This window comes from Bombina bombina, chromosome 1 (assembly GCF_027579735.1).
Source record: "Bombina bombina isolate aBomBom1 chromosome 1, aBomBom1.pri, whole genome shotgun sequence".
NCBI classification, from domain to species: domain Eukaryota; kingdom Metazoa; phylum Chordata; class Amphibia; order Anura; family Bombinatoridae; genus Bombina; species Bombina bombina.
The window spans coordinates 1134563028-1134588169 of NC_069499.1; the positions used below are offsets into that span (position 1 = coordinate 1134563028).

Consider the following 25142-nt stretch of genomic DNA (forward strand, 5'->3'; position numbering starts at 1 on the left):
AAGGGACCCTGAACCAGCAGATCCCTGTGACAGGGTAACTTCCATGGAGGAGACAATGACATCCCCACCAGATCCACAAACCACATCCTCCGAGGCTAGCTCCTGCTTGATGTGGGCCACCACTCGAGGAAGAAGAGACAATGGAGGAAAAATGTAAAGTAGGTTGAACTCCCAGGGCACCTCTAAGGCATCTATCAGCTCTGCCTAGGGACCCTGGACCGTGACCCGTATCTGGGTAGCTTGAAGTTGAGTCTGGACGTCATGAGGTCTATCTCTGGCGCACCCATCTGTTGCAGATCTCCGATGAAAAGATTGTCTGCTGAGAAAATCCCCTTCCCAATCCACACCCGGAATGTGGATTGCTGAGAGCGAACAATTGTGGATCTCTGCCCATTCCAGGATCCGAGATACCTCCCTCATAGCTAGGGAGCTCCTCGTTCCCCCCTGATGGTTTATGTTAGCCACCGAGGTGATGTTGTCCGACTGGAATCTGATGAATCGGGACAACCCCAGTGGGGGGGGCAAGCCTTCAGAGCATTGAATATCGCTCGTAGTTCCAGAATATTTATCTTAGGCTTGATTCCTCTCAAGTCCATCTGCCCTGTGCCTTTCTGGCACCCAAACAGCTCCCCATCCTGATAGACTTGCGTCCGTGGTCACAATTTCCCAGGATGGTCTCAAGAAGGATGTCCCCTGGGACAGCTGTCCTGGACAGATCCACAGAGAGAGAGAGATTCCCTTGTTCGGTTGTCCAGAGATATCTGTTGGGATAGATCTGAGTGATCGCCGTTCCATTGTCTCAACATGCACAACTGAAGAGGTCTGAGACGGAACCTGGCGTATGGAATGACATCTATGCTGGATACCAAGAGCCCAATCACCTCCATGAACCTGGCCACAGATTACCTTGAGGAGGTCTGAAGGGCAAGACAGTTGGGCGCAATCTTGCAACGTCTCTAGATAGATCTGTCAAGAATATCTTCATGGCTGAAGAATCTATTATTGTACCCAGAAATTCCACCCTTTTGCTGGGGACTCATTTCTTCGTTTATCTTCCATCCGTGGGATTGAAGGAGAAGAGCCCTTGAGTGATCCCCGTGAGACTGCAGGACAGAGCCTGAACCAGGATACTGTCCAGATAAGAAGCCACTGCAATACCTCTGGCTCTCGCTACCGCGAGCAGCGCTCCCAGAACCTTCGTAAAGACTCTTGGGGCAGTCGCCAGACCAAACGGTACGGCCACAAACTGGAAGTGTTGGTCCAGAAATGCAAATCCTAGGAACCTGAAGTGATCCTTGTGGATTGGTACGTGAAGGTAAGCATCCTTCAAATCTACTGTCGTAATGAATTACCCCTCTTGAACTAGGAGCAAAATTGACCTGATCGTCTCCATTTTGAAGGATGGAACTGACAGAATCTTGTTTAGGCACTTTAGGTCCAGAATTCTGCAAAACGTGCCCTCCTTCTTTGGGACCATGAAAAGGTTTGAATAATACCCCAGACCTCTTTCTGCTAGAGGGACTGGGACGATTACTCCGAGAGAGGAGAGATCCCTCAATCACCCTAGAAAGGTGTCTCTCTCTGTACTTGATGATATGTTTGCCAGAAGAATCCTGCCTCTGGGCGGATGGGTCTTATACCCTATCCTGTAACCCTGGGCTACGACCTCCAGAACCCAAGGGTCCTGAACGTCTCATCCATGCCTCTGCAAAAAGAGATAGTCTGCCCCCTACGCGATCCAGACATGATCGGAGGCCGCCCCTTCATGTCGATTTTGTCTCAGCAGGCTTCTTGCTCTGCTTGGATTTGTTCCAAGAGTTAGCTGGCTTCCAAGATCCCTTGGACTGCTCTGACTTTGCGGCAGGCTGCTGGCGCTGAGATTTGTCTGCATGAAAGGGATGAAAAGTAGACCCTTTAGGCTTATTCTTCCTTGACACCCGTGACCGTGGATATAATGCCTGGACCGAAAAGAACCTTCCCCTTGAACGGAAGGGAAAGTACTTCTAGACTTGGAAGTCACGTCAGCAGACCATGACTTTAACCACAGAGCCCTACGGGCTAAAACAGAAAAATCTGATGTCTTAGCATTCAGGCAAATAATCTGCATATTTGCATCACAGATGAACGAATGAGCTACCCTTAAGGCCTTAATTTGTTCCTGTACCTCCTCGAAGGGGAGTCTCCACCTCAACCATAGCTGAGAGAGCGTCACACCAATAGGTAGCAGCACCAGCCACTGCAGCGACCGCCGATGCCGGTTGAAAAATGAACCCCGTGAGTTGGAACATCTTCCTCAACATGGAATCCAACTTTTTATCCATGGGCTCCTTGAACGAAGAACTATCCTTGAGCGGAATAATCGTTCTCTTAGCGAGCGTGAAGATAGCACCATCCACCTTAGGAATGGCCCCCCACAGCTCAAGCTGCGAGTCCGGAACAGGGAACAGCTTTTTAAAAGAGGTAAAAGGAGAAAAGGACGAACCAAGCTTCTCCCACTCATTATATTAGCCATTTTAATGGGGACCGGTTAAGTCTGAGGCACCACCCTGTCCTCATAAACCATATCTAGCTTAGGGATAAAAGGTTCCTTCGGAAGTTTCGGTTCAGGAACCTCCAGCGTAGCAAGCACTTCTTTCAATAGAAAGTGAAAATGCTCCATCTTAAATTTAAAATCTGGCTCCTCTTTCCGACCGAGAAAGAACATCCTCCGCAGCTGATAATCTGTCAGAGACATCCAGCAGAGTAGATGACCCCTGGGACGGATAGCTATGTTTCACCTTTCGCTTGCGCTTAGCAGGGCGTGGTAAGACATTGAAGGCTGCAGAAACCGCCGTTTGTAACTGATCAGCGAAAGTCTGGCGGCGAAAGGGCCCCTCCTGCGGGAGGTTAAATAGTGCCCTGGGAAGCTGCATGTGCAATTGGAGATGAGTGTAGGGAACGCACCTCTCAGGACGGAGAACCCTCAGAGGTGGACAGCTCAGTAGTACTAAATATCTTATTCTTTTTAGATATTGCAATTTTATCGAAACATGTGGAACAGAGTTGAGCAGGCGGATCAACCGGAACCTCCTCACAATAGACACAGTTAATAGGTTTAGCTAAAGAGGGAGTACCCTATTGCGGACTAGATAGAATTTAAATGGCACCTTTATATCCCAATGGCCGGGGCACTCACCACCTCTATATGTAGTGATGTTGCGAATTGTTCGCCGGTGAATAGTTCCCAGCGAACATGCCTCGGCGGGCGAACATATGCGATGTTCGATCCACCCCCTATTCGTCATCATTGAGTAAACTTTGACCCTGTACCTCAAGTCAGAATACACATTACAGCCAATCAGCAGCAGACCCTCCCACCTCCTGGACAGCATCCATTTTAGATTTGGAAGCTGCATTCTTAGTTAGAGGAGGGACAGTTGCTGTTGATTTAATAGGGAAATCGATAGCTAGGCTAGTGTATTCAGTGTCCACTACAGTCCTGAAGGACTCATCTGATCTCTGCTGTGAGGACAGCACCCCAAAAAGCCCTTTTTAGGGCTAGAACATCAGTCTGCTTTTTTTTTTTTTTTCCTGTGTAATCTAATTGCAGTTGCCTGCCTGCCTGCCAGCGTGTGTGTCAGGCTGACAGCGCATACTGTGCCCACTTGCCAAGTGCCACCACTCATATCTGGTGTAACAGTAGTGTACATTTAAAAAAAAAAAAAAACTTTTTTGACTGTGAAATAATAGCAGACAGCTGCCAGTACCCAATATGGCTGCCAATAAGGCAGATGGAGGTGGAGAGAGCTGTTTTGGGGGGATCAGGGAGGTTGGGGGCTAAGGGGGGATGCTACACCACAGCATATGTAAATATGCTAAAAAAAACTTTTTAAAATTTAAAAACCTTTTATTTTAGTACTGGCAGACTTTCTGTCAGTACTTAAGATGGCGGGGACAATTGTGGGGTGGGGGAGGGAAGGGAGCTGTTTGGGAGGGATCAGGGGGTCTGATGTGTCAGGTGGGAGGCTGATCTCTACACTAAAGCTAAAATTAACCCTGCAAGCTCCCTACAAACTACATAATTAACCCCTTCACTGTTAGCCATAATACACGTGTGATGCGCAGCAGCATTTAGCGGCCTTCTAATTACCAGAAAGCAACGCCAAAGTCATATATGTCTGCTATTTCTGAACAAAGGGGTTCCCAGAGAAGCATTTACAACTATTTGTGCCATAATTGCACAAGCTGTTTGTAAATAATTTCAGTGAGAAACCTAAAATTGCGAAAAAATGTCAAAGTTTTTTTAAAATTTGATCGCATTTGGCGGTGAAATGGTAGCATGAAAAATACCAAAATGGGCCTAGATCAATACTTTGGGTTGTCTACTACACTACACTTAAGCTAAAATTAACTCTACAAGCTCCCTACATGCTCCCTAATTAACCCCTTCACTGTTGGGCATAAAACACGTGTGGTACGCAGTGGCATTTAGCAGCCTTCTAATTACCAAAAAGCAACGCCAAAGCCATATAAGTCTGCTATTTCTGAACAAAGGGGATCCCAGAGAAGCATTTACAACCATTTATGCCATAATTGCATAAGTTGTTTGTAAATAATTTCTGTGAGAAACCTAAAGTTTGTGAAAAAGTGAACAATTTTTTTTTATTTGATCGCATTTGGCGGTGAAATGGTGGCATGAAATATACCAAAATGGGCCTAGATCAATACTTTGGGTTGTCTACTACACTACACTTAAGCTAAAATTAACTACCAAAAAGCAACGCCAAAGCCATATAAGTCTGCTATAATGGCATGTCTGGCACACAGTGTTGGGGCAAGGGTCCATCTGACCACTGATACCTGGTCTGCAAAGCATGGTCAGGGCAGGTATATCACCTACACTGCGCACTGTGAAGCGGGCGTAACCCTTACACGTAACCCTTACACTACCTGATCGATACAACATCATACCTGATGTTTTAAAGCACGTTATTCCAAACAATTTAGGAATGTTAGGTGATTTATGCCCTTTATGGATTAAAACCAGACTCTGCATCAACTATGTAATTTTCCATGGGAGTTTTGCCATGGATCCCCCTACGGCATGCCACAGACAAGGTGTTAGTGCCCTTGAAACAACTTTTCCATCACTATTGTGGCCAGAAAGAGTCCCTGTGGGTTTTAAAATTTGCCTGCCTATTGAAGTCTATGGCGGTTCGCAAACTTTTGTGGAAGTTCGAGTTCTCCATTCGCAAACCCAAATTTTTAGGTTCGCGACATCACTACTCCTATGACCCGGACCACAGAGAAACAGTTTTGTCTCTTCCAACCGCCGGTCAAGAAAGAGGAAGTTGAAGAGGCCACACCCGGTCACATGGAGTGCCATGCAGGACCGCCCCTGCACTAGAGAGAAAAACGCGCCAAAAAGGTCCACATCCATCTCTCGCTAAGAAACTGACGGTTCACATATGGAGAGAGCCTCATCTCACACATGACGCAGCATGAAACACAATAAACAATATTATGCAGAAACCCCCGCCCCCCTGTTCAATAACCCCCTTTCCGAGGGTATTACCCTTGATTCTATACAGATAAAGGAGACACACTGTGACCCTGTCTTCTTGCGTTATCAAATATGTATAAATGAAACAATCTTTCCAGAATCTACACTGTTTAACAGGAATACGGCCTTTCAAGTGTGACAGGGTAGTAGCATCGCTCCTGACATGGACTTGAGAGCAGAAAAAGCAGGCAGTGAAACTCGTCAACGCTGATTGCTTATGGAGCTGTTAATCTGAGCCGGGCTGGGTTCGCAGAAAGACTCTCCCTGCATCTCCTGACTCTAACATTCATCCATGCTCTCACTGAGAGGCTGACAGGACTACTTAAAACTCCAGTCCCATTTCCGAAGAGTACTATCCTCCATAAGAGACTACTCCGAATCTTCCGACACTTCTCTGCCAACCTCCTGTGACGAAAGGCAAAGAATGACTGGGGGATGAGGGGAGTGGGGGAGGTATTTAAGCCTTTGGCTGGGGTATCTTTGCCTCCTCCTGGTGGCCAGGTTCTTAATTCACACAAGTAATGAATGAATCAGTGGACTCTCCTCCCATTAAGATGGAAAAATGAATAGTTAATTATTGGAAACATATTCAATGGAAAAAAAATCCAACACCCTGATTGCATAAGTCTGCACATATAGTGGCTCCAGCTGTGTTCACAACCTGTAGGTAAATAGCATACACCTGCCATCAATGAAAGATATTCTTATTAAACCTAGATAAAGTCTGCTGTTGCTGTAGGATTTGCTTGAATGTTTGGGGTTGCCTCCTACTGTTTGAGCCATGGTGCACAAAGAGTTGCCAAAGAAACGGTAAGAGCGATCTGTTGAAAAGTACAAAAAATATTGAAAGCACTGGATGTACTATTAAGCACTGTCATAACCATCATAAATAAGTGGATAAAATGTGGCACCACAGACATTGCAAAGATCAGGATGACGAGAAAACTTATCAGGGAGGCTACCTAGAAACCAACAGCAACACTGAAGGAGCTACAGGAATTTCTGTCAGGTACCGATCATTCATTGCATGTGACGACCATATCTCGTATTCTTTACATGTCTGGGCTATCGGAGTGGCAAGACGGAAACCCTTTCTTACAAAAAGAAATATCAAAGCCTGCCTAAAATATGCCTAAAGATTAATTCAGTCACCCCAAACTATATGGCAAAATGGGCTATGGTCTGACGAGACAAAGGTTGAACATTTCGGCTTAAATGGTAAAATATATGTTTGGGGCAAAGTGGATAAAGCTCATCATCTGAGGAACACCATATCAACTTTGAAGCACGATAGTGGTAGCATCATGCTTTGGGGCTGCTTCCCTTCAGCTGGGTCAGGGGCTCTTGTCAAGATAGATGGGATTATGTATAGCTCCAGATATCAAGATATTTGGCACAAAACCTACTGGCCTCTGTCAGAAAGTTGAAGATGAGGAGGAATTTCACATTCTACCATGACAATGACCCAAAGCACATATCCAAGTCAACCAAGACATGGCTTCAGAACAGGGAAATCAAGACTTGAAATGACCAAGTAAGAGCCCAGACAGTAATCCCATCAAAAACCTGTAAAATGACCTAAAGAGAGCTATACACAGGAGATACACTCACAATTTGAAGAAACTTAAACTTGCTGCTGTAATAAATGCAAAAGGTGCTTCCTCAAAGTATTAGTTGGGCAGGGTGTGCAGAGAGTTGTAGTTTATTTTTTATTATTTAAAATGTTCCAAATAATTAATCTTTTTTTTTCCTCTGGATTTTTGTTTGTTGAAAGATCACATTAAAAATGGAAAAAGTTTTGACATTTACAATATTATTTCTGTATTTACATTTCAAAAACCTGCAACTTCATAAGGGTGTGTACACTTTTTATATCCACTGTAGAAGGGTCAGGTAAATTTTGGGGGAGTAGATTAAAAACATTTTCATATTTAATTTCCATGAAAAACAGGATATAATTATATAAAACCTTTAGAGAGACCTCAGTTCAGAATTTTAATCTCCATTAAAGCAGGTAATTTAAACCTCAAAAAAGTCAGAGAGATTGTCCTTGCAATGTTAAAAACTATAGATGAGGTAGTTAGGCCTTATGGATATGATGGGAAAATGGTAAAGCAATGATCTAACTGCGGCTCAGTCTTATTGTGTCCCTACATTTTTTTTTATATTTATAATTTTTTATTGAGGAGTAATATATAACAGACATGGTGTTGACATAGAAAAATAATGCTCACAGCAATAATTCAGTCATTGCATTAAACGTATTTAAATCATTGACTACAATCCTCATTTTTGTCCCTATAAATAATAGCTTGGACCACTCTTGGTTCCTTATTTGCATAGAATATTAGTGATATAGGGATAATATAAATTCAGAATAGAAAACAAAATGTCAAAAATCAGGTGATAAAAGAATTGTAAAGTAAAGGCCAAAACTGAGCCTTCTGATACATATTTAAGTAAATAGCTCCCTGCGCAGTCAAACTCTGTGTATAAGAAAGGGACTTTTTGCTATAAAATATGAGATGTGTATAGGTTTAGGAATAAAAGGAAAAAGAAATGTGTACTATATTAAGTTATACAAGGAGAGTGTGTGCCGAAAAGAAAATTTCTAGAGAACATCCCCACATAATGTACAGGGCACAATGGAAGATTTTAACAAAGTAAGCTATAGGGTTTAGTAATTATGGGCAGAAATAATTTCAAGCTCCATTTCAGGATTCTAAACATGCTGGTTGTCACCATTTTTATCTTTTTTTCCCTCCTTTTTTCCTCACAATTTTTATTGTTTCTTTCACCCGTGGCAACGACCGCTAGCCACGAGGGGAAGGGCATGTGATATACACATAATAAATGGTAGTGCTGAGTTAGGGACAGTATCTACCATTTTGGCAATGTAGACAACATAATGTTGGAAGCCCTTAATGTGAGTCAGTATAATTTAGGAATGTTATTAAATCTAGCAACACAATGATATTACTATAACATAATCGAAAAGATAAAGGAAAATACGTAAGGCATGTACACATTTGCAGCAGGAAAACATAATTTATGCTTACCTGATAAATTTATTTCTCTTGTAGTGTATCCAGTCCACGGATCATCCATTACTTGTGGGATATTCTCCTTCCCAACAGGAAGTTGCAAGAGGATCACCCACAGCAGAGCTGCTATATAGCTCCTTCCCTAACTGTCATATCCAGTCATTCGACCGAAAACAAACAGAGAAAGGAGAAACCATAGGGTGCCGTGGTGACTGTAGTTTAATTAAAATTTAGACCTGCCTTAAAAGGACAGGGCAGGCCGTGGACTGGATACACTACAAGAGAAATAAATTTATCAGGTAAGCATAAATTATGTTTTCTCTTGTTAAGTGTATCCAGTCCACGGATCATCCATTACTTGTGGGATACCAATACCAAAGCTAAAGTACACGGATGATGGGAGGGACAAGGCAGGATTAAGCGGAAGGAACCACTGCCTGAAGAACCTTTCTCCCAAACACAGCCTCCGAAGAAGCAAAAGTATCAAAAGTGTGAAGCAAAGACCAAGTCGCAGCCTTGCAAATCTGTTCAACAGAGACCTCATTTTTGAAGGCCCAGGTGGAAGCCACAGCTCTAGTAGAATGAGCTGTAATCCTTTCAGGGGGCTGCTGTCCAGCAGTCTCATAGGCTAGGCTTATTACGCTCTGAAGCCAAAAGGAAAGAGAGGTTGCCAAAGCTTTTTGACCTCTCCTCTGTCCAGAGTAAACGACAAACAGGAAAGATGTTTGACGAAAATCCTTAGTAGCTTGTAAGTAAAACTTCAAGGCACGGACTACGTCCAGATTATGTAAAAGACGTTCCTTCTTTGAAGAAGGATTAGGGCACAACGATGGAACAACAATCTCTTGATTGATATTCAGGTTTGGTACGCAGAACTACCTTATCTGCATGAAAAATCAGATAGGGAGAATCACATTTTAAGGCAGATAGCTCAGAGACTCTCCGAGCCGAGGAAATAGCCATCAAAAACAGAACTTTCCAAGATAAAAGTTTAATATCAATGGAATGAAGGGGTTCAAACGGAACTCCTTGAAGAACCTTAAGAACCAAGTTTAAGCTCCACGGGGGAGCAACAGGTTTAAACACAGGCTTAAATCTAACCAAAGCCTGGCAAAATGCCTGGACGTCTGGAACCTCTGCCAGACGCTTGTGCAAAAGAATACACAGAGCAGAAATCTGTCCCTTTAAGGAACTAGCTGATAATCCTTTGTCCAAGCCCTCTTGGAGAAAAGACAATATTCTAGGAATCCTAACTTTACTCCATGAGTAAGTCTTGGATTCACACCAATAAAGATATTTACTCCATATCTTGTGGTAGATTTTCCTGGTAACAGGCTTTCGTGCCTGTATTAATGTATCAATGACTGACTCGGAGAAGCCACGCTTTGATAGAATCAAGCGTTCAATCTCCATGCAGTCAGTCTCAGAGAAATTAGATTTGGATGATTGAAAGGACCTTGTATCAGAAGATCCTGTCTTAGAGGCAGAGTCCATGGTGGAAAGGATGACATGTCCACTAGGTCTGCATACCAAGTCCTGCGTGGCCACGCAGGTGCTATCAGAATCACCGATGCTCTCTCCTGTTTGATTTTGGCAATCAGTCGAGGGAGCAGAGGAAACGGTGGAAACACATAAGCCAGGTTGAAGAACCAAAGCGCTGCTAGCGCATCTATCAGCGTCGCTTCTGGGTCCCTGGACCTGGATCCGTAACAAGGAAGCTTGGCGTTCTGGCGAGACGCCATGAGATCCAAGAAAAGGAAGAAATGCAGGCACTGCTGTGGATATCTTAAAACGGTAAATCTTTATTTGAGTAACAATTAAAAAATGAACAGCTACAACCGCTGTAAAAATAGCTAGAATACAAAAGGTACAAAACCGGCAAAAGGCAAGGCTGGGGAAAATAGACACAGAAAAATGTCTGACTAGTTTCGAGTACAAGCTGTACTCTTATTCATAGGCCATGAGATCCAACTCTGGTTTGCCCCAATGATGAATCAACTGAGCAAACACCTCCGGATGGAGTTCCCACTCCCCCGGGTGGAAAGTCTGACGACTTAGAAAATCCGCCTCCCAGTTCTCCACGCCTGGGATATGGATTGCTGACAGGTGGCAAGAGTGGTACTCTGCCCAGCAAATTATTTTTGAGACTTCTAACATCGCTAGGGAACTCCTGGTTCCCCCTTGATGGTTGATGTAAGCCACAGTCGTGATGTTGTCCGACTGAAATCTGATAAACTTCAGTGTTGCTAACTGAGGCCAAGCCAGAAGAGCATTGAATATCGCTCTTAACTCCAGAATATTTATTAGAAGGAGTTTCTCCTCCTGAGTCCACGATCCCTGTGCCTTCAGGGAATTCCAGACTGCACCCCAACCTAGAAGGCTGGCATCTGTTGTTACAATTGTCCAATCTGGCCTGCGAAAGGTCATACCCTTGGACAGGTGGACCCGAGACAACCACCAGAGAAGAGAATCTCTGGTCTCTTGATCCAGATTTAGCAGAGGGGACAAATCTGTGTAATCCCCATTCCACTGACTCAGCATGCATAATTGCAGCGGTCTGAGATGAAGGCGCGCAAATGGCACTATGTCCATTGCCGCTACCATTAAGCCGATTACCTCCATACACTGAGCTACCGAAGGGCGCGGAATGGAGTGAAGAACACGGCAATCATTTAGAAGTTTTGATAACCTGGACTCCGTCAGGTAAATTTTCATTTCTACAGAATCTATAAAAGAGTCCCTAAGAAGGAGACTCTTGTGAGTGGGGATAGAGAACTCTTTTCCTCGTTCACTTTCCACCCGTGCGACCTCAGAAATGCCAGAACTATCTCTGTATGAGACTTGGCAACTTGAAAGCTTGACGCCTGTATCAGGATGTCGTCTAGATACGGAGCCACCGCTATGCCTCGCGGTCTTAGAACCGCCAGAAGTGAGCCCAGAACCTTTGTAAAGATTCTCGGGGCTGTAGCCAACCCGAAGGGAAGAGCTACAAATTGGTAATGCCTGTCTAGAAAGGCAAACCTTAGAAACCGATGATCTTTGTGAATCGGTATGTGAAGGTAGGCATCCTTTAAGTCCACTGTGGTCATGTACTGACCTTCTTGGATCATGGGTAGGATGGTCCGAATAGTTTCCATTTTGAAAGATGGAACTCTGAGGAATTTGTTTAAGATCTTTAGATCCAAAATTGGTCTGAAGGTTCCCTCTTTTTTGGGAACCACAAACAGATTTGAATAAAAACCCTGTCCTTGTTCCGTCCGCGGAACTAGATGGATCACTCCCATAACTAGGAGGTCTTGCACACAGTGTAGGAATGCCTCTTTCTTTATCCGATTTGCAGATAGCCTTGAAAGATGAAATCTCCCTTGTGGAGTGGAAGCTTTGAAGTCCAGAAGATATCCCTGAGATATGATCTCCAACGCCCAGGGATCCTGAACATCTCTTGCCCACGCCTGGGCGAAGAGAGAAAGTCTGCCCCCTACTAGATCCGTCGCCGGATAGGGGGCCATTCCTTCATGCTGTCTTAGAGGCAGCAGCAGGCTTTCTGGTCTGCTTGCCTTTGTTCCAGGACTGGTTAGGTTTCCAGGCCTGCTTAGATTGAGCAAAAGTTCCCTCTTGTTTTGAAGCGGAGGAAGTTGATGCTGCACCTGCCTTGAAATTTCGAAAGGCACGAAAATTAGACTGTTTGGCCTTTGCTTTGGCCCTGTCCTGAGGAAGGGTGTGACCCTTACCTCCAGTAATGTCAGCAATAATTTCCTTCAAACCAGGCCCGAATAAGGTCTGCCCCTTGAAAGGAATGTTGAGTAATTTAGACTTCGAAGTCACGTCAGCTGACCAGGATTTAAGCCATAGCGCCCTACACGCTTGGATGGCGAATCCGGAATTCTTAGCCGTTAGTTTAGTCAAATGAACAATGGCATCAGAAACAAATGAGTTAGCTAGCTTAAGTGTTCTAAGCTTGTCAATAATTTCAGTCAATGGAGCTGTATGGATGGCCTCTCCCAGGGCCTCAAACCAGAATGCTGCCGCGGCCGTGACAGGCGCAATGCATGCAAGGGACTGTAAAATAAAACCTTGTTGAATAAACATTTTCTTAAGGTAACCCTCCAATTTTTTATCCATTGGATCTGAAAAAGCACAACTGTTCTCAACCGGGATAGTAGTACGCTTTGCTAAAGTAGAAACTGCTCCCTCCACCTTAGGGACCGTCTGCCATAAGTCCCGTGTAGTGGCGTCTATTGGAAACATTTTTCTAAATATAGGAGGTGGGGAAAAAGGCACCCCCGGTCTATCCCACTCCTTGCTAATAATTTCTGTAAGCCTTTTAGGTATAGGAAAAACATCAGTACACACCGGTACCGCATAGTATTTATCCAGCCTACACAATTTCTCTGGTACTGCAACTGTGTTACAGTCATTCAGAGCAGCTAATACCTCCCCAAGCAACACACGGAGGTTCTCAAGCTTAAATTTAAAATTAGAAATCTCTGAATCAGGTTTCCCCGAATCAGAGATGTCACCCACAGACTGAAGCTCTCCGTCCTCATGATCTGCATATTGTATCAGACATGGCCCTTACAGCATCTGCGCGCTCTGTATTTCTCATAACCCCAGAGCAATCGCGCTTGCCTCTTAATTCAGGCAACCTGGATAATACCTCTGACAGGGTATTATTCATGATTGCAGCCATGTCCTGCAAGGTAATCGCTATGGGCGTCCCTGATGTAATTGGCGCCATATTAGCGTGCATCCCCTGAGCGGGAGGCGAAGGGTCTGACACGTGGGGAGAGTTAGTCGGCATAACTTCCCCCTCGTCAGAATCTTCTGGTGATATTTCTTTTATTTCTTTTATAGTTAAAGACTGATCTTTACTGTTTAAGGTGAAATCAATACATACATTTAGTACACATTCTCCTATGGGGCTCCACCATGGCTTTCAAACATAATGAACAAGTTGTTTCCTCTGTGTCAGACATGTTTAAACAGACTAGCAATGAGACTAGCAAGCTTGGAAAACACTTTAAACAAGTTTACAAGCAATATAAAAAAACTTTACTGCACCTTTAAGAAACACAAATTTTGTCAAAATTTGAAATAACAGTGAAAAAAGGCAGTTACACTAGCAAAATCTTTACAGTGTATGTAACAAGTTAGCAGAGCATTGCACCCACTTGCAAATGGATGATTAACCCCTTAATACCCAAAACTGAATAATAAAAGACAAAAACGTTTTTTTTTTGTTTGTTTTTTCAAACAGTCACAACAACTGCCACAGCTCTACTGTGGCTTTTTACCTCCCTCAAAAACGACTTTGAAGCCTTTTGAGCCCTCCAGAGATGTCCTGGATCATGCAGAGGGAAGCTGAATGTCTCTGTCAGTATTTTTATCTGCACAGAAAAGCACTAAAAAAGGCCCCTCCCACTCATATTACAACAGTGGAAAGCCTAAGGAAACTGTTACTAGGCAAAATTCATGCCAGCCATGTGGAAAAAAACTAGGCCCCAATACGTTTTATCACCAAATACATATAAAAACGATTAAGCATGCCAGCAAACGTTTTATATTACATTTTTATAAGAGTATGTATCTCTATTAATAAGCCTGATACCAGTCGCTATAACTGCATTTAAGGCTTTACTTACATTAGTTCGGTATCAGCAGCATTTTCTAGCAAATTCCATCCCTAGAAAAATATTAACTGCACATACCTTATTGCAGGAAAACCTGCACGCCATTCCCTCTCTGAAGTTACCTCACTCCTCAGAATATGTGAGAACAGCCATGGATCTTAGTTACTTCTGCTAAGATCATAGAAAACGCAGGCAGATTCTTCTTCTAAATACTGCCTGAGATAAACAGTACACTCCGGCAGCATTTAAAAATAACAAACTTTTGATTGAAGAATAAACTAAGTATAAAACACCACACTCCTCTTACAACCTCCATCTTGGTTGAGGCTTGCAAGAGAATGACTGGATATGACAGTTAGGGGAGGAGCTATATAGCAGCTCTGCTGTGGGTGATCCTCTTGCAACTTCCTGTTGGGAAGGAGAATATCCCACAAGTAATGGATGATCTGTGGACTGGATACACTTAACAAGAGAAATATAAAAACTAATTGTAAGAATACAAGGTTAACAGTGCATAACACAATTGTTTTGCTTAACCATATCGTCTCCAAACCTAAAGAGTGAGTAGTACTGAAAGCGGTATAGTTGTGGTCAGTTAGCCCCAAGATTTCATGAAAGGTGAAGTCTTACTATAGGTGAGTAAGTTTCTATGTGAAGTATGTAAAGTAGACAACTAAGATTTTAATCTGATTTCACAATCCACACAAACAAAAAATAAAAAGTCCAAGCACAAAAAGATACAATAATGAAAACAATATCTAAAGTTGTGACACAACAATAACACAAACAAAATCGAGTTAAATGATATTTAAAGAATAAGGACTGTGCAACAACATTAAGCCTTGAGATAAATACATCTGCCTAAACATTATTATTACCACAACAAAGCAAATTTAGAGATATAAACTAAGTTGAAATAATACAATTTGAATATTGTCAAGAATTTTTAATGACAGTGAATCGATACTATAGTTAACACTCCCTCCAGATCAAACACACACCTGTTCATTACATCACTAGAGAGTACACAGTCTTCAACATGGAACCAATCAGATAGCAAGCAGGCAGTTTTCAACTAACCAATTAGAAAGAAGTGGGGATTTTAAAAGAGTGTTTTATGTGCAAAGTTCTCATGCTATGATTACGGCTATCGCCGAAACGCGTAAGCAAGAGAATGCAACGCTATCTGTATCTATGTTGTTCAAGTGAGATGTTTTAAATGACAGCCAGTAAGCTGAAATAAAAGTTAAGTTTTATTTAACCGAATTAGCCTGGTGCTCCTCTATGTTGGATCGTCTGATCACCACATATTCACATAAGATTTTAATCCACTCTCTTATCCTTTCCCATCTAGACTACTGCAACTCCGTCCTCTCTGGTCTATCTAGCTGCTGCCTAGCTCCTTTACAATCCTTAATGAACGCCTCTGCCAGGCTCATCTTCCTTACACGTCACTCTTCATCTGCTGCACCTCTCTGCCAATCCCTTCACTGGCTTCCTCTTGCCTCCAGGATTAAACACAAAATCTTCACTCTGACATACAAAGTTCTCAACTGCACTGCTCCCCCCTACATTTCAGACCTTGTCTCCAGATACACTCCCTCCCTTCTTCTTCGCTCTGCTCATGATCTCCTCCTCTCTTGTTACTTTCTCACATTCCCATTTACAGGACTTCTCCAGACCGGGCCCCATCTTGTAGAACTCCCTGCCTCACTCCACAAGACTGTCCCCTAGTTTTAACAGCTTTAAGTGCTCCATAAAGACTATTCAGGGATGCATACAACCAACACTTACCTTTCCTAACTCCATTGTTTTCCCCTTGAACCCCTTAGAATGTAAGCCTATGAGCCCAGCTGTTTGCAGATCGCCTTCATAAGAGCCGACTACAACAGTGCAACTCTCGGCAAGGCCCTTTACCCATTTGATCCCTATAAATGTTATCCTGTATACCAACTATGTTTATAGCGCTGCAGAATCTGTTGGCGCTCTACAAATACCTGTTAATAATAAAATAATATCTAGATTGTAAATTCCCACGGGAATAGGGCCCTCAATTCCCCCTGTTTTTTCTGTAAAATTTTGTCGTATTGTTTCTCCTTGTACCCATGGGCAGCGCTGCAGAATCTGTTGGCGCTTTATAAATAAATAATAATAATAATAATATCACTGGGATGTTTCATGTTCAGGAAGGATTGTGTGATAGCTTAATTTGCTGGTATTGCTAGAGAGCTCAGGAGTTGTATGTTGCCTATTAGTAGAAGCTCCCAGGTGAAAAGATATTTTCTTTGTAGAAACCGACTGAGTTGATGCTAGCGAACAGGGAGTAGACTTGCTTTCCAATCACATCCTCCCAGAAGCCCCCCACAAACTCTTGCAAGGCTTCTTTTAATGATGAATGTTCTCCCATCTGTAGACACTCAGTGTGCTGGTGGGTTAGTTGGTGGTAAATAATGTACTTGAGGTGCTTTTTTCGTCTGCGGATTCCACAAGGGGCATATGTGGGATCTCCATTAACGCTTTCCAGGATTGAAATTCACACCGCTGGCACTCTATGGTGGGTTTGCTTAGATCCAGTGCTTCACCAATGGGCACACTTGTTGTGGTCCCAGTAGAATAGTAGCTCAATAGAAAGGCCAGCGGGGCTCTTTCAATAAGTTTGACAAAATTCCTCAAATCTGGCCATGTGGCTGCTGAAGTCGTCTTGTGGATCCGCTTCCCGGGTAGTGTATGGTGTGTGTTTCTGTTCCTTTATATTTTTTCTTACCGAAGTAAGAAGTAGATGAGTTCCGCGCAGGGTTGTCAGGGTACTTAGAGATGGCAAGAAACCTTGGCGTGCCGAAGGGGGGGTAGCATCGCCTATCGTGAGCCACCGCCCTAGGCCTCTTATTGTCTTATCCCGGGCTCCAGAGTCAATAATACAGCATAGATCAAGTTTTATGGAGCACCACTGTGTGATCAAATGAAGTGTAGTAGCTGTAGAGTTTCTCCTGTTATAGGCGGTTAATTAGAGATTCCGCTGGAGCTCTTGGACACGCCCCCCCAACAGCCCATCTCTTTATGATGTTTGTGTCGTGTTCCTACATTTTTAACTTCAGAGCACACAATTCCACAGTCACACTAACTCTCTATGCCTCTTCCTCAATCTAATCAAATTGAATCTTAACATATAAAAACTTACCTCTTCCAGAAGGCTGGTCACCGCATCTATGTCCCGGTAAGTCTTGGTCACTCTTCCCACCCGCTCGGAACATAGAACTAAAAGGAGACAGACGGAATTCTTTTTAAAATGAAAAGCATCACAAACTGTGGCAGCAAATAACTAAATCATTGTTAACAGTATTTTCCCCCCGTTATGGAAACAACAAGACATTAAGAAACCAGCCACCCCTCGTATTTGTGAGGCCTGATACATGTCTGGCTACTGCTACAGACAGATGTGGAAAGAAAGGTATAGGTAGATGCTTGCACTATGGCGCTAATGCCCATTGTGGTAACAGACCAGTTCATATTTTAGTGAATAGAGGGAAGTGCCAAAAAATGTATCAGACATCAATTAGATGGTGCAATTTCACTTAGTACAAATAATTACCGGTATTTATATCAAATGAAGGATGCACTACTTCACAATCCCAAATATCTTCATCAACAAGAAATTAATAAAGATAATTTGGCTTTTTTATTCTCCTGGAAATATATACAGATCTCTGCAATGACATTAACTCAACTTTCAGTTTCTACAATGGAAATTAGTAGAAAGGTGGCCCTTTTTATTTTATATTTCTTCTTGAACAGTGTGATTTAGATTTGAATTATGGCAAACTATGCAGTCAAATGAGCCAGGACAAATTAAAAAGAAACATTAAATTTGATCCCTCAGCTTAAAACAATGCAGACTGAGCTGTAAACAATAAACTCTGTGCTGTAGGACATTAGATGGAAATGTAGTTTGTTTTGGTTATAGCTGCAGAACCCCCCCCAATATTTGTTATTGAATACCCCCCCCCTTGCTTTTTATATTAAATTTATTTATTTGTATTTTGCCATTTTATTCACACAGTTAAGACATATTTATTAAAAGGACAGTGTAGTTAAAATTAAACTTTCATGATTCAGATAGGACATGCAATTGTAAACAACTTTCCAATTTACTGTTATCATCAAATTTGCTTTGTTCCCTTGGTGGTATTTTTAAAAAGCTAAACCTAGGTAGCCTCAAACTGATTTCTAAACCGTGGAGTACTAGTTCATGTGTGTCATATAGATAACATTGTGCTCAGTGTGTCTGCACTGATTGGCTAAACTGCATGTCTGTCAAAAGCACTGAGATAATGGGGCAGTCTGCAGAGGCTTAGATACAAGGTAATCACAGAGGTAAAAAGTGTATTAATATAAACATGTTGGTTGTGCAAAACTGGGGAATGGGTAATAAAGGGATTATCTATCTTTTTAAACAATAAAAATTCTGGTGTAGACTTTCCCTTTAAACTTAGTAATTTGTATTACTTTTAGTTGTTAAAGATCCACAAGAGCACACTGTTTTCTAGTTATTGGGCCTTGCATTGTTTTTAAATGGCTTACCCATTATACACGTCAATATTTTGTATAGCGCACGTGGAATAGAAGACCTTTTGCATGACAACTCTTTTACAGCTTTTTTCAACTGAGTCTGCATTGTTTGAAGGTGAGGGATCATATTTATGAAACATTGGCATGGCAAAATACAAACAAATAAATTGAATATAAGAAGGGGAGAAGGTAATGCTATTCAAAAACCAATAATTGGAAAAATAAATCTGCTGTTATAATCAAAACAAACTACAAATCCCTCTTCAGTACAGAGTTAAATGTTTACAAATGACAGTGTAATTTGACACTAATCTTGCTTAAATGGTTAAGAACCATCTGGACGTGTATATACATCACATGGACCAGAGCATCTATGTATATACATGTCCAGATGGTCTCAGCGCAAAGAACTTTAGAAGACCTGGGCTGTGAAAAACAAGTGACTCCCTGACCTGTTAAAGGCCGCCTCTACAACCCACGAGAAAGCAATCACAGAGACTGTGCAATATTCACTGGCCCTTAAATGGTTAAAGGAACATCCTCCAATCATAGCAATTACTTAGATTTTTTTTTTTTTTTAATTTTATTTATAACCAGCACATGGTACAATAAGTTACAGATCCAAGACACCGCGCAGGGTGCGATAAAGTAGCATAGAATTGATGAGACAGCATGATCTAATAACATAATCCATTGGATGCAGTAGGATGTAGTGTTCATGATTATATTTAGGCCTGTGAAGGACTTGTATGGATTAGAGAACATTCTAGCAGAAGTACTCATTTGTACCACAATGCTGGGGTTTTGTTTTTTTGTACACTAACACAATCTAACTAAACATATAATAAACTAACAAGACTAAACTAAACCTCCTTAGACAGAGACAAAATAAAACCAAAACATTAGAGGTTTTGCTGAATACCACAGTATGCCATCATATTATTACAAAGGGGCAAAAAGATATTACCTCTTAAAATGGGAAGGCCGATACATATGGTATTTTGGATAAGCCCACGAATACAGCTGTCAAATGCAGCGAATATATATAAAAAAAAAAAAAAAAGGGGGGGGGGAGGACCCACAATTTTAATGAGTAAAATTAGTATATACACAATATTTCAGTTTAATAAACTAACAAGACTAAGCTAAGCCTCCTTAAACAAGAAAAATTGACTAATAAATTATAAACTATATTGCCCGGCGAATGTCATCTAATAAACCTTGACTGTGGAAAATGTAGCTGCCTTAATATTACAAATATGCAATTACTCCATAGCTTCTTGGTATATATGAGTGGGATATGCATTTACAGAGGATACTTAGAATGGATACTTATGTCTGGCTATAGTTCGAAGCAGGAGCCTGCATGTACGTTGAGACATTAGTTTGCAGAAACGATTTAGTTCTCACAATGACATCTGATCCCAAGAGTGCATATCACTGGTTACAGAACAAGTATCAGGCAATGTAGTACATAAACACTGATCAGCCAAACTGTGTAGTTACAGTGGAGATGTGTCCCTTATAAGAAAGCAGCGTGGCCAAAGTTTTTAACATATTATGAGAGTTATAACACATTGCAATTCTCAGCAAACAGTACTATGATTATGCAGCAGTTCAGAACCGTAACCAACAATATAACACATAGCACATAATAAAACAATGAAATCAAGCTTCTAAACCATACATATAAGTTAAACTAAAACAAGGCAAGTCTCAAATAGGTTCAGCAGGTATATAGACAGCTGCCGCAATGGGAAAAAATCTGAGTTAAGTAGTCCCCAGCTAGATATGTGTGAGGGCGCAATTTACCCAGCCTCAATTGACTAACAAATTATACTGTCCGGCAAGTATCTTGTATTAAACAACGGACTAGTGACTGACTGTGCGAATCGCCCAGTATAAACAGTGTGGCCGCCTTAATATTGCATGTACGCAATTATTTAATAGTTTCTTGGTAAGTATGGGTGGGAGGTGCGTATATATAGGCTATTTAAAATTATTAAATGTCTGACTATAACTCTAAGCAGGGGTATATACATATATATGTTGAGACCTCAGTGTGCAGCAACGTTTTGGTTCACCAAGATACATCTAAAAAGAAAGGTGTTAGCAATGATCAGATTATTAATTACCAACCAGACAAAGTACTATTAATAGGCTGAATAACACTGCCCAGCAAATCAAATAAACAACACCGAAGCAGAGTAGAGAGGTTGATATACATAACAATAGATTAGTTCAGCTGCTGTTCCTAAATGCTTTCAGCCCCTGTGTGTCATAGTAAGAAATTATGCTTTCTAATGGGTACAGTAAACTCAATTCTTTGAACATACAAGAAGCGGTGTATAAGTGAGAATAAAATGAAGTGGGACAAAAGCACACACATAATCAGGTTTAGAAAACAGGCTAGGGCATCCGCTGACTAGCAGGTTAGAATGTTGGCTGGTGTTGAACAGATGCATCTGGGCATTTTACAGGTGATAATGTATTCAGGTTTAGAAAACAAGATAGGGCATCTGGCTGGTGTTGAACAAATGCATCTGGACATTTAAAGGTCCTAAAAGTTACAGATATATAAAAGCTAGGCGAAAGCCTCTAATATACGGTAGTTCGTTGTATAGTCAGCTGGGAAATGGGACCGTGACCATTAACTGATCATCCGATCCCAACACGGAGTGGAGCGTGGCATACATGCCTCAGAAGGATGCAACTTTTTTGCGAAGGGGAGAGGGGCAGCCCCGCAAGGAGAATTAAGTGCGGCAGAACAACAAAAAAACAGCCGACATCGCCCAAGTCCGACTTCAGGACTTTCTGTAGAGTGGTTTCCTGCGTCTGGACAACCTCAGCCGCAGCCCGGTCGCTCCATTGTGCAGCATGGTTCAGGAAGCTGCTGTCCTCTCCCCGTAGACATGGCACAGTGCCAGCATCGGTCGGTTCGGTAGTTGCGGCGTCGCTCCTTTCCACCCGGCTAAGGCATCGCTCAGTCATGTCAGCTGGGCATTTTGACAGATTGCCGGTCTGGGAGTCAAACTGAAAGGAACCTGGAACACAGACCGTGGGGCCTCCTACACTCTCACTCCCACCGAGGGTCAGGAATCCTGACGTCTGGTACGTTACCATAGAAGTAAGCCTGGGGTAAATCAATGTGTGTGAAACATTCATGGTATCCATTATCTCTGCTTCCAACGTAACCAGGTTATCTGATTGGGGTGGAAAGATAGGGTAGCGTGATCTCTCCATCTTCTCCATATTCAGTGTACACTCTTTCCGATCAGTTGTTGCGTCCTGCCGAGGTGTACTGAGGCATGCAGAGATTGTATTGGTGTGTTCGGGTGTGCCGAGCTCTCGTATGTCGCAGAGGAGCTCCTCCATAGCAGTCGTTAGAGAGTTCAAAGCTGGCATGAAGATATCTATTAGAGCCTCAGTAATGTGCGCTATTTTGTATATCAGGATGTGCGCGTCTGTATGTCCAAAGGCCAATTTTAACTTTTCAGTCCCTTCTCGGAGGCCAGGGGGTGAAATGTCCTGATCCTGAGGTTTTCCCGGGCACAATAATTGCCAAGGGAGATATGGATGGCTAAGAATTCTCCCACACTTCACTCAAAAGCAGGTTTCGGCCACGGAGCCTTGTGAAGTTGTGGCCATCTTAGTAAGCCGCCTACCGGAAGTCCATTACTTAGATTTTTTAACTAAAATCTCATTACCACCTCCCTTACTTTATGAGGAACGTCACTGCACACTGCAGTTTTCTACTGCTTAAAGGGACACTAAACCCAATTTTTTTCTTTCATGATTCAAATAGAGCATGCAATTTTAAGCAACTTTCTCATTTACTCCTATTATCAATTTTTCTTCATTCTCTTGCTATCTTTATTTAAAAAGCAGGAATGTAAGCTTAGCAGCCGGCCCATTTTTGGTTGAGAACTTGGGTTATGCTTGCTTATTGGTGGGTAAATGTAAGCCTCCAATAAGCAAGCGCTATCCATGGTGCTGAACCTACAATGGGCGGGCTGCTAAGATTTACATTCCTGCTTTTAAAAAAAGATAGCAAGAGAATGAATAAAAAATGGATAATAGGAGTAAATAGAGAAGTTGCTTAAAATTTCAAGCTCTATCTGAATCATGAAAGACAAAATTTGGGTTCAGTGTCCCTTTAAGTGACCCTACAATATGCTACATAGGGCTAGATTACAAGTAGAGTGGCTGTTTGTGCTCCCACTCGCATGTTAACCCATAGGCTTCAATGGAGTTGAAAAGTGGGGAAAAAAACTTACACCCTTACTCGCGTACAAACCTAATCACATTTTCTCAAGTTCGCTAACCCGACATGAAAATATAAATATTTCACATTCCAATGTTCTTCACATAGAAAAATATATTCTATTTATTCATAAATACATTCATATATATAGATAAAAACATAATTTATGCTTACCTGATAAATTTATTTCTCTTGTAGTGTATCCAGTCCACGGATCATCCATTACTTATGGGATATTAACTCCTCCCCAACAGGAAGTGCAAGAGGATTCACCCAGCAGAGCTGCTATATAGCTCCTCCCCTAACTGCCATTACCAGTCATTCGACCGAAAACATGCAGAGAAAGGAAAACCATAGGGTACAGTGGTGACTGTAGTTTAATGGAATAATTACCTGCCTTAAAGTGACAGGGCGGGCCGTGGACTGGATACACTACAAGAGAAATAAATTTATCAGGTAAGCATAAATTATGTTTTCTCTTGTTAAGTGTATCCAGTCCACGGATCATCCATTACTTATGGGATACCAATACCAAAGCTAAAGTACACGGATGACGGGAGGGACAGGCAGGCTCTTTATACGGAAGGAACCACTGCCTGAAGAACCTTTCTCCCAAAAACAGCCTCCGAAGAAGCAAAAGTGTCAAATTTGTAAAATTTGGAAAAAGTATGAAGAGAAGACCAAGTTGCAGCCTTGCAAATCTGTTCAACAGAAGCCTCATTCTTAAAGGCCCAAGTGGAAGCCACAGCTCTAGTAGAATGTGCTGTAATTCTTTCAGGAGGCTGCTGTCCAGCAGTCTCATAGGCTAACCGTATTATGCTACGAAGCCAAAAGGAGAGAGAGGTAGCCGAAGCTTTTTGACCTCTCCTCTGACCAGAATAAACGACAAACAGGGAAGACGTTTGTCGAAAATCCTTAGTTGCCTGTAGATAAAATTTCAGGGCACGGACTACATCTAGATTGTGTAGCAGACGTTCCTTTTTCGAAGAAGGATTAGGACACAAAGATGGAACCACAATCTCTTGATTGATATTCCTGTTAGTGACCACCTTAGGTAGGAACCCAGGTTTAGTACGCAGAACTACCTTGTCTGAATGAAAAATCAGATAAGGAGAATCACAATGGAAGGCAGATAACTCAGAGACTCTTCGAGCCGAGGAAATCGCCATTAAAAACAGAACTTTCCAAGATAACAACTTGATATCAATGGAATGAAGGGGTTCAAACGGAACCCCCTGTAAAACATTAAGAACTAAGTTCAAACTCCATGGTGGAGCAACAGTTTTAAACACAGGCTTGATCCTAGCTAAAGCCTGACAAAAGCTTGAACGTCCGGAACTTCTGACAGACGTTTGTGTAAAAGAATGGACAGAGCTGAAATCTGTCCCTTTAAGGAACTAGCGGATAAACCCTTTTCTAAACCTTCTTGTAGGAAAGACAATATCCTCGGAATCCTAACCTTACTCCATGAGTAACTCTTGGATTCGCACCAATATAAGTATTTGCGCCATATCTTATGGTAAATCTTTCTGGTAACAGGCTTCCTAGCCTGTATTAAGGTATCAATAACTGACTCAGAAAAAAACACGTTTTGATAAAATCAAGCGTTCAATTTCCAAGCAGTCAGCTTCAGAGAAATTAGATTTTGATGTTTGAAGGGACCCTGGATCAGAAGGTCCTGTTTCAGAGGTAGTGACCAAGGTGGACAGGATGACATGTCCACTAGATCTGCATACCAAGTCCTGCGTGGCCATGCAGGCGCTATTAGAATCACTAATGCTCTCTCCTGTTTGATTCTGGCATTCAATCGAGGAAGCATCGGGAAGGGTGGAAACACATAAGCCATCCCGAAGGTCCAAGGTGCTGTCAAAGCATCTATCAGAACCGCTCCCGGATCCCTGGATCTGGACCCGTAACGAGGAAGCTTGGCGTTCTGTCGAGACGCCATGAGATCTATCTCTGGTTTGCCCCAACGTCGAAGTATTTGGGCAAAGACCTCCGGATGAAGTTCCCACTCCCCCGGATGAAAAGTCTGACGACTTAAGAAATCCGCCTCCCAGTTCTCCACTCCCGGGATGTGGATTGCTGACAGGTGG

At 42.3% G+C, this 25142-nt stretch overlaps 1 protein-coding gene across 1 annotated transcript in view; it reads right to left on the reverse strand.

Moving 5' to 3' along the window:
* The window catches only part of HAP1 (huntingtin associated protein 1), a 311504-nt gene that overhangs the window by 17396 nt on the left and 268966 nt on the right, over positions 1 to 25142 (reverse strand). Inside the window, 1 exon segment of the mRNA XM_053698816.1 lies at positions 17395 to 17471. Within this exon segment, the coding sequence (XP_053554791.1) occupies positions 17395 to 17471 (77 nt within the window).